Genomic DNA, 10,609 nt, shown 5'->3' with positions numbered 1-10,609 from the left:
CAGTGACCAAACGCGTATACCAAAATGAGACGAGGTTTTCGACTGCGGATCGAATCCCATTTCTATAGGCACAAAATCATCTATTTAAACAGTCGGCATGCCAAACGAAAGAAGAGGTGCTTTTGAACTAGCTCTATTCTGGCACACTGTTTTGCCTTTTTCATCACTAAGTGTACTTTAATGATCTTCATAGAACTGTGAAGCCGCAAAGAACATGTTTAGTATGCGAATATAGAACATGTCTAAAACCATTAAATAATGCTTCGTGGTCTCTTGGGTATATTCCTTATCCCTAACCTTACAATTTCCCCAATCCTTCCCATGAGAGAAATCATGAAAAGGCAATTCATGGCAAGGCACTAATCTCCGATCACAATGGGGAACGTACCATTTGAGCTAGATGCTACTGATTCCTGAGTACCCCCAAATTGAAAAACTCGTAGCTATGGAAATTTTACCCGATTCGGATACCACGGAATAAGAAGCTAGCGAAATTCACATGTCTGGCACGCTATCTGTGGATGTGGCAATATGAGTCAACCGGAAACTAATAGAAACCACGGACTGACATACTGAACTAGAGGGCTTAGGTTTAAAAGGGCCCGACAGTAATACAAGCCTTGGGGCCCGACGCGGCTCTCGACGGCCCTGGGCATGCTTTAAATATACGGGTCTTGATGGAAAATTGATTTAAAACGAGGTTGATTAGGCAGACTTTTACGGTCGGTTATTTATTGTAGTCCAGTTAAGCTTTTTATCGTAAATCAACATTTGTTTCGACTTCGTCTTCTCAGAATCGGGTTAATAACCTAGAGTACAATTTATCTTTTTATCAGATTCAAAAATATTCCATCACAACTTACCTGCAAGCATTCGCTGAATCACAAACTGTCATCAAATAAACTGTGATTTTCGGTCAAACACGTTTTTCTCTCTCAATGTTCCTCTACCGGAATATATTTCAATAAATAAACAAATAAATAAAGTTTCTTCGTTCAAACATAGATGGGCAAAAAAGCGTTGGAATTATCACAGGATAGATGCAGTAGAAAATCTCAGGTACTACAAAAGTGAACACGACCCTCGACCGAGGAAAGAGGGGATTATGAAATAAGGAGTTCAGCTGCCGCATGTCCGTCACTGCGGCATCTGTCCAGCGTACGCCATCTCGTCAGCATCCTTCTGCAGATTGCTTTCCAATCCTTTGGCAAATGATTCCACGAAACCGTCGAAAGTCCGAGCCCAACCCGAGCTGTACGTGTCCAGATGGTGATGTGGCTCCGGCGGGTGAGCTACCACTTCGTACGTTACATGCTTCTTTGCGAGCAGCTTCTTGATTCCAATCACACTGGCAAGCAGTAGGGCCAACTTACTGACCAGCAGCGCCTTTCCGACTAGCAGTGCTACTCCCTTCAGAACGAACGCCCCCACCAAACCAGCTTTCATCAGAAACGCCATCAGGACGGGAGCATAGTGTTTCATTCGGCCACGACCTTCTTCCACCAGCTTCCTGGTGTCGAGTGAGAGGCCAAAGTTTACCTTACCACCCTCATCGGAAGCCACCACTACGTCGGCCGATCGGAAGGCCTTCCACTTGACACTGCGACTCTGGATGAAGCGCCAAATCTTATCCGCCACGATAACACTCAGCTTGTGATCGTCAGAACTGCTGGACCGGTTTAACACCGATAGCTCCTCCGGATCGTCCGATTGGTCGGTGTCGGATCTGTGGAGTAAAAATTAAGTGGGAAAAGTTTTTCGGGTGATACCGAATGTGTGAGCTGGGCGATTTAGCTTGAATGCTGATGTTGTCCATTTGTACCGGAAGGTGTTATCGATAATTTGATTGCGGACGTGCTCAATAAATTTGGCACCGTTTTTTTTTTTCATATGAGGTTTTCGATTGATTGACACCGGTGTAGTGGACTGCACTGGTTTTGCACTTTCTAGCAGAAGTGTCAATGGAATATACGCAGTTTTCTGCACTTCTGCTAGAAAGTGCAAAAACGGTGCAGTTTCAGTGCACTCCACTACACCGGTGTCAATCAATCGAAAACCCCAATACCGAGGTCGTGGAGAATTTCGCGCTCAATATACTAGATGACGGAATTGAAAATCGGAATGGCGCTATCGCTTCAAACATACACACTTATAACAAACATATTATCGTAGAACCAGGACGGGCCTGTGGAAAAATGTTGCAGACCCCCTTAATTGAAAATTTATCTCCAAAACTCAACGTAGGGACTAGGTACTTTTTACATAGAATGCACATGCAAAATTTGAAATAAATCGGTTAAGTAGTTTTTGAATGACAGCAAATCGTTTTTCCAGAAAGAGTTTCGTCACCGAGTCGCTTGTCGATATTTTTGCATAGAAAATTTACAGAATATTATTATTATAATGTGCAAAAGTTTTGATCAATTCGCTTCACCCAAATTTCTAAAAAAAATTGCGAAAAAAGTGTTTTTTTCACGCTGCAACCCTTACCCCTCCCTTTATTGGCGCATTCCATGGAGGGTTTGGGAGCGATTGAAGGGAGCGTAACGCGGCAAATCGCCGAAATGTTGCAATTGAGACAGCCTTCTATTTGCCCGGTATTTCCTGACAAATTGAGAGGCAATTATCGCATCTAAGTTGGCAAATAGCCCTCCGTTAGATAGCAACTTACTCTTTTTGACTGGAATGATCGAAAACTTTTTGTGAACTCAAATAGTACACGAAAGCAAGTAAGTGTTGTTTAACTTTCTATGTGAATGGTAAGTTATCGAACAATGAATTTTGGCACGAAATTACAATAAAAAATGATGGCGCTCAGTTAGGTTTGGCTTAACACAGGCTAATAATCATTTGGGCTTCTTCCATTGTTTATTTAATGTCACGACTTTTTTGAAACTTCTAAGAATATTAACCATGCTCATGTTGTTTGTTTTGAACAGCTATAACTTGCGATTGAGACAAGATTTGCTCACAAAAACAAGTAAGGCTCATTAATGTGATTATTGCCTTTAAATTGAGTATTAACAGATACAAGGATCAGCTCTAGAACTGAAGTTATTGCAAATAGTCTGATTATATTCCGATGGAGCAGTGCTGCCAGGGACAGTTTGCGTTGACGACGGACAATGGGTTTTTTATATAACTTCGTTATGTTGCATTATTAAAAACTGATAAAACATCAATTTAGACTGTCTTTAGCTACGTTTTCCACGCAATTGGACTATTGTAAATATTCTATAGGGGAATTGTATTGAACATTGGAAGGTAAAAATTGAGCAGCTTTTAGCACTGCGAGAGAAGCACCTATCTGTGTAGAAAAATGCTTTTCGTGTTTCTTGACCCCACCGTTTTCTAAAAAAATAGTTTTAAAACCTTATATGCGCTAGAAAAAAATTTGAGCATGAAAGGGTTAAAATGCAAATGAGAACTAGAAAAGATCCGAGGGAATGCCCTTCCTATGATTATTCTTAGGGATAGACCGTTCCAACATTCAATTATGGTCTCGTCAATTATGGTCTTGTCAAATTGAAAATTTGGCACCAATAATATTTTCGTACACACATGTATACACCTTATGCAAATTGTCTGTTTTGTGTTTGCCAAATCTGCGACTCTTCGTGTTCTTATGCGGATACGCTCTTCTTCTCTTTAAGGCAGACCCTCGAAAAGATCTCGACTCACTTTGGATAAGAACGTCACAACTAAGATAAAATATGACAATAGGGGAAGGTGGGGGGGGGGGGGGGGTTTAGTTTTGTTCCAATTTTACGTCAGAATCTTCCAGCTGCTGATTGGCAACTTACAATTGGTATCTGGCAACTTACACATGTGTTGGTTTGGGTTTTTTCGTACCCGGACCCGACCCGAGCCCGAATAGCATACACACTTAATTTAAATTACTGAGTACAGTAAAATTTTGCTGGGGTTTTGAACAGCAAACCGTTCGGTAATCAATTCAGTAAAACAATTTTGTACCGAACTCTCCGCAATCCGTTCTATCCAAATGTCAAAAAACACTGGTCAGTCAGGAGTTTTCTCTGAAAATGGCGACTAGACAGATGATTTTCTGTAAGTTTTGTAAGTTTTTGACGAGGTTCGGTATCGTTGGTACAATTTTGCCGAACAATCAATCAGTATTTTACTGGATAATGTTTATTTACCGAAAAAAAAAACAAGAGCTGATAAATTCAGTGAAAAATATTGCGGGTTTCAGTAAATTATTCGAAAAATTACTGAAAATCGCTAAAAAATGAAAACTATGCCGCAAATTTTTAAACAATTTGCTGACAGCTCCTTAAAAATATCATTTTACTGAGCAAGGCGTCAAAAGAAATTACTGAACAAGTTTTGGCTGGGTTAGTGTGTATGATAACATATTTTACATTAATTAAGGTATGCCAAATACAAGCGAAAAAAAGGAACTTCGCCAACTTCGCCTTCCGCGAATTAGCCCCTTGATCTCCTATTATTAGTTTATCTGTCGGCGTAAATCTTTACATGTAAACGAAACCAGAAATACCACAGTTTCAGATTCCTCTTGCCAACAACACCTGGCATGGAAACTGTCACTAATCACGATATAGTTGGATAGGTGTGATGACATTTATTTCAAGACTATTTTTCCATAAAATCGGGGTATATTTGAACTTATATGAGACTTCTTATAGTAAAAGTTCGATAACATCAATTCTTCCAAAAAGCAACTTAACAAACATCAACGTTATTCTCAACATGCTCAACTTCTGTCCATCACGATGATTTTGTAAATTATCAAGTGATCTTGCAATTGAATATGGTATCTGCATATTTTTTATCAATTGGAATAATCTCGTGTACATATATACATGTAAACATTCCTCTTTAATTAAACTTATCAATAAATTTTGCAGCCACGTTAAACATTTTTGTCGATAAAACCACAATTTTTAATGGTTAATTTAGGCCATTTTCCCTAAACAGATCGACAAGTCATACAAACATATCTTTCCCATGCACTTGCTGTTCTTTACGAATGTCAGAAAGATGAAAGAAAATTTACAACATTAATACTTCAAAAATGCGCAAAAAACTTCACAAAAGCGGTAAAAATTTCCCTGTTTTATAGTGCAGCAAAATTTTTCATAATGAAATTGTCTAGATGATGAACTTCCAGTTCAATATCTATGCACGGTTAAAATAAAGTACCCAATAATGAGTATCAGAAATACCCATTTTGTCATTCAATTTCAGCAGTCATGAATTGGGTACATTTTCGAATTTGACTCTGGGTAAAATATTACCCATCTCAACATTGGTATGCAACAAGAAAAATGGGTAAAATATTACTCACAAATGGTTGAAAAGCACTTAGCAGTTTTCTAAGTTTAGGTTTCTTGAGAAGACGACATTGCAAAGGCGGATTAAGCTGTTTGAATGGACAACAGTTTAATCCGCCTTTGCATTGTCGTCTTCTCCAATAGTTCTCCTGCATGGAATGGCACAACAAGCTAGATCTAGTTACATGATTCGTCCTGCTGCGCGGGTCGGTTAGCAAGGATCTTGAGGTACGTCTACAACACGCTTAAATATTCAAAAATGTACCATCAATTCTTATTGAAATTAAAGGGCAACGGAGCGAATTTCGATGGTAATGAAACGTGCCATCAAACACAAATTTGTATTTGGTGCCGTATCGATTCCAGTCCTGCCGCGGGTATTATTCCGAATTTTGAAAGAGGAGTAGAAGGTCTAACTCAAGTGCAAGCTGGGACTACGAGATATTAGAGGCATAATAAAGAGATATTTTTTATTTTTTGCAAACAGAACTAATTATTCTCCGAAATAACCATTTTCTGTTTTCTGAATGTACTCAAAAGTGGGTATATTTCTACCAATTTTCAAATCGTTTAAATACATCCAACTGAGTAAATTATTACCCAGTTTTTGACGTATACAAGTGATACCCATTATTGGGTATGCGATGCATAGGGATGGCACAGAGAACAGAGATATAAGCTAGAACAAACTTTTCCGAAAAACCTGTGTAAACATTTAAATGAAAATACGTTGAATGTTACCATCGCATACAGGTTCGCATGCATGAATCACCATTGTATCCAAGTTTACACACAAGACCCGTATAACGTTTGCTGGCCGATCGTTGCGCCGGCCAGTGGCAAGTTGCTACATGCTGTTGTCATTTCAAAGCGACAGTTTTATTTCTTACACAAGTTGAAAACTGTACTTGTACGTCAGTTCTCAGTGGGGATAGTGAAATAATGTTTAGCAGTGTTGCCATATTTTTAGGAAACTATAGTCATTACTCTTGACAAATAAAATAAATGTCGTCAAATTGAATAAAAATGATCAAATTGAACAAAAATTGTGCGGCAAAGTAAAACAAGTACCATGCATTTGCCGTATATGTTGTTGATTAAATTTAACAATAATAAGATTCCTTAATAAAAAATATTATACACGAACTTTAACCCATATAGTGTAACGATTTCACATATTGTTTGGATGATACCCTGAACAGGTCGTTAGGCTCTTGAATCATAAGATGTTTATTAGGGCAACCAATCCATAAACTAAAAATGTTCAGAAACCCACACTACTTTTATAGTTACGGCGGGTAGCCTAAAACAAGGTTTCTATAACCTACCGCACGCCAGCATGTATTTAAACCCGCATAGTCGCCTTTTTTCACTGGCAAAAAACTCCAGAAAGAGAGCTGCGGAGACTCCATTTTGGATTGATTGGATTCGGGTTTAGTTGTCAAAAAACGAATCCAATCGCACATTCCCTGCCCTTTCCAGTCCAAAAGCGTCAAAAAAGCGGACGTTTAACGTTTTAATCTACTCGTCTATGCTAATTCGTCTAAACTGAGTTAGATATGCCACATTACTTGTTTGAAAAATCTCTACAAAGTGGCGTTTTCAGAATTTAGAAATTCTACTTGGTTACTTAGATATAGCTAGAAACATGATGGGAAATTGTGAGTTTTTTGCTTCAAATCACTATATCTAGGGATTGGCTCAAATTATATTGAAGTTTTAGACGGTTTTATGTGTGAAAATGTCTGAGGAACACAATGGCATAAACATTTTTGAAAGAAAATTATACGAGTTGTGAGAAAAAAACAGTTTTAGTTTTGAACTAGAAATAAAAGATATTTGGCAACACTGTAATCAAGAATAACATTTTTTTCTAGATTCCCTGACTCATTTCCTTTAAAATGCATTTCACCGAATGTTCATAGACCATATGAACCCAAAGATATGAATAAAAGTTAAAAAGTGATGATTTTTTTCTATGGAAAATTTTCCATGCACGATTATGACACGTCATACAAATTTTGTCATCAATACACACCTATGACACGTGTGAGTGCGACTTTTGTTTACATTCATAGTAAAAACTCGCAACATTGTCAACCGATCTTCGTAATATTTGAGAGATTAATGCAAAATAGATAGAAGCATCAATTGTCTTCTTTGGATTGTTTATACCATTTATAAGTTTCAAGATATTCAATCTCAAACTTTCAAAATCGTTTTTCTCGAAATGTGCTAAATGGCGCTTGTCATAAGATAGCACAACAGCGACGAATTGCCCCCAGGAGTAAATGCAATTTGCGGGCGCGATTTAAAAATTATTTGAATACTTATGCAAAATTTCTGGCGATTTAAATCAGGGATGCTAAGTATATTTTTCAAATATCTTCAATAAAAAAAAAATCTTCATTTGTCTTCAACGATCAGGATTCGGAAACGATTGTTGATTTTGAGCCAGTTTTTCGAAAAAAATGTCTCAAAAAAAATTCTTTTCACATTTTAACGATATTCAATTAGCTAGAGATTACTGCGTAGGGAAAGTTGTGAAAATTTAGAGCCATAGTACTCAAGTGAGAGCAAGAATGTGAAGCATCGTGATCGAAAAACTAGAAGTGGCAGGGTCATTAGAGCAGATTAATTATCTTACGGGCTTAACTTAACTTAACTTCGAAATAGTAAGTTTTCAATTGACTCCGTATGAATTTATTGTATGGGACATCATATGAGTAAAAAGGCACGAAAAAATGACAGTTCAGCGAGCTTGTTTACACGGTCTTAGAATTTAAAAGCAATTCGAACCAAGTTTCATACTGAATGGATTAAAAAAAGTCTATATAAATAAGCTCTCCAAACTGTCAGAAAAGTGAGGCTATACAATTTCATGCAATGTTCTATAACTCGGTTGAAGTCACTCAAAGTTACAGCAAAAACTGTGGGTGCCTGGAACAAAGAAGTAGGCATCATTTTAGGCAGTGTTGCGCATTCCTCTGTACGGGACCGAAGACTACATACCAAGAAGATTGGCAACTCTGTCCAGAATCTGTAGACAGTAACAGCACGCCACTTGCGGGTAACGCTGATACTTCCCATAGTGATGCACACATGCGTATAAACTTTTATACAATAGATCGCTGGATGGACCTCAGCACGTACTGGCTGGCCCTTTGAGTAGACTAGGTCCACCGACAACGACTAGATCGAGTAGATCGGAACGAAGCGGGGAGCTAAATGGCTCTCGGAAACAAACATCGGTATTGGGAGAAATCTAACGCTCGGTTTCGGGAGAACCGCTCTCGTCTTCGGGAGTTCTTCGTCGGAGTAGGTTAGATCCATTGTCGGGGAGTAGACCGAGTAGTTAGTTCACGAACAAGGGCGGGAGCTGAATGGCTCATCGGGAAAGTGAAGCGAAATGAAATGAGAGGGGAACCAAAAGGCTCAAAGGAGTTGCGGTGCTAAATGGCACCGGACAGGGAGCTAAAGGGCTCAAGAAGTTGTGGTCCTAAGACCAAACAAGAATCGTTATCTCTCCGTCGGCGTAAGCTAGATTCACCACCGGGGACTAGACTGAATAGACCGCGACGAGACCAGTGGACGCCCTGCTCCACCGGAATCGCCGAACTGACCGCGACACTTGGTTGGTTGGCTCGAATAACCTCACTTTTCTGACAGTTGAGAGAGATTGTTTACTTGGACTTAGGACATATTCGATTCTATCCAGTACAAGAAGCTTGGTTCGAATTGTTTTTAAATTCTAACACCATGTAAACAAGCTCGCTGAGCTGTCATTTTTTCGAGCATTTTTACTCAGATGTCGTCAGTTTGCAATGTTCCATTATGTCAGAATGTTCTTCGTAAAACCACTCTCAGTATATTACCAAAAATCAACAAAAATGTCAGAATTGAGAACTGTCGGCATATCCATATGGAAGGCTCACAAGTTCTCCGACCAGAAAATTAGAGTAAAAGTCCATAAACCGCTACATTCAGCATTATAATTTTTTAGGATGAAGGCTCTCAGTACGTACAACCGGCAAATAAATCGGAATTCTGCCTGATTCCAATTAGAATCGATTGTGTTATTGGAGCCAGAATTTCAGCAGAACTTACTGGGCTCTTTCAACGAATTCTTACATTAAAGAATATTTCTCCGAATTTTACGCTTACAGTTTATAGCCAACGTTTACATTCGTTAACGCGATTGATGATTCATGGTCAACCAATCCCACTTTTATTTTTGTCAGTTCAAATCGGGTTGTTGGCGAATTTTTCACTACATTTAGGTATGCTCTAAAACCCCGTAAGTGCAGTCGGAAAATATGCCAAAGGTGTCCATTTCAATAAAATAGTCTCTTCAGTAATCATCAAGCAGCAGTAGTAATAGTTGTTAATCCGTTCTATTAAACACCGCAACAACACAAGAAACGCACCATATTACACATTTTCAATCTTCCAACATCCAAAGTTTCTCGCACATACAGAATTCACTAATGTTTTTTTAAACCCAGTGCACGGACTACGGAAAATGAACAACACCAGCAACAACCACCCCTTCCCTTGGCACCATACCTGGTCTTCAACAGTTCGACGCTATCGCCTAGGCTAATGCTGGTCTTCTTCAGCAATCGGTTCATGTAGTTTACGAACTTTAGCATCACACAAGAGCTATTATCCTTCTGGGTACATTTCGCCCCTAGGCGCTTTACAAACGATTCCTCGAGAGCCGTTTTACTGGCGGCTGCAGGTACCTTCACGGGCCAAGATTTCCACGGATTCATGAAACAACAATAGAAGCAACAGAGCAAAAAAAACAAAAACACCATTAATATTAGTTTAAGCTTCGTCACTTGGAGGCTATTCGGTATTCTTGAACCGTTTTCGCCATCGTATGTACCACATGATTGACGGGGCCTCCATTATCCACTGCTGGATTAGCATAGGTTACTGCGACAAGCATGCAGAGCAGTAAAAATCTGACCACTTTCATTGCGGTTATTTTTTTCACAGTGCTTCGATATTTCTGCTCACGTCACCATTAATTGTCCGGAGAAATTTAACACACCGAAATAATCCAAGCACCACGAGATTCGAAACTACAAATTCCGCCACAGTAATGCCACTCAACACATGCTGATCCTGAATGCACTGAAGCAAAACTGAGACCCACGATTAGTCTGTCGTATTTATAAGCCCTCGCGACCCGCACGGATCCTTACACAAACCCCTGCAACTGTCCACCAGTTGTCTACTCGGCAGAAGATCTGCTGTGACCAAATATGTATAGAAAATACACACGC

General features: G+C 39.1%; 1 protein-coding gene across 1 annotated transcript; it reads right to left on the bottom strand.

Moving 5' to 3' along the window:
* Nucleotides 1–1,065: 1,065 nt before the first annotated feature.
* On the bottom strand, nt 1,066–10,299 carry LOC131677382 (uncharacterized). The gene is made up of 3 exons (XM_058957173.1): nt 10,207–10,299; nt 9,882–10,060; nt 1,066–1,726 (listed from the first exon to the last, which is right to left on the bottom strand). Exons 1-3 carry the CDS (start codon nt 10,297–10,299, stop codon nt 1,138–1,140), a joined length of 861 nt encoding a protein of 286 aa, XP_058813156.1. The 3' UTR covers nt 1,066–1,137.
* Nucleotides 10,300–10,609: the final 310 nt, after the last annotated feature.

Source organism: Topomyia yanbarensis, chromosome 1 (genome assembly GCF_030247195.1).
Source record: "Topomyia yanbarensis strain Yona2022 chromosome 1, ASM3024719v1, whole genome shotgun sequence".
Lineage (NCBI taxonomy): Eukaryota > Metazoa > Arthropoda > Insecta > Diptera > Culicidae > Topomyia > Topomyia yanbarensis.
This window is presented reverse-complemented; position numbering and strand designations above follow the sequence as displayed.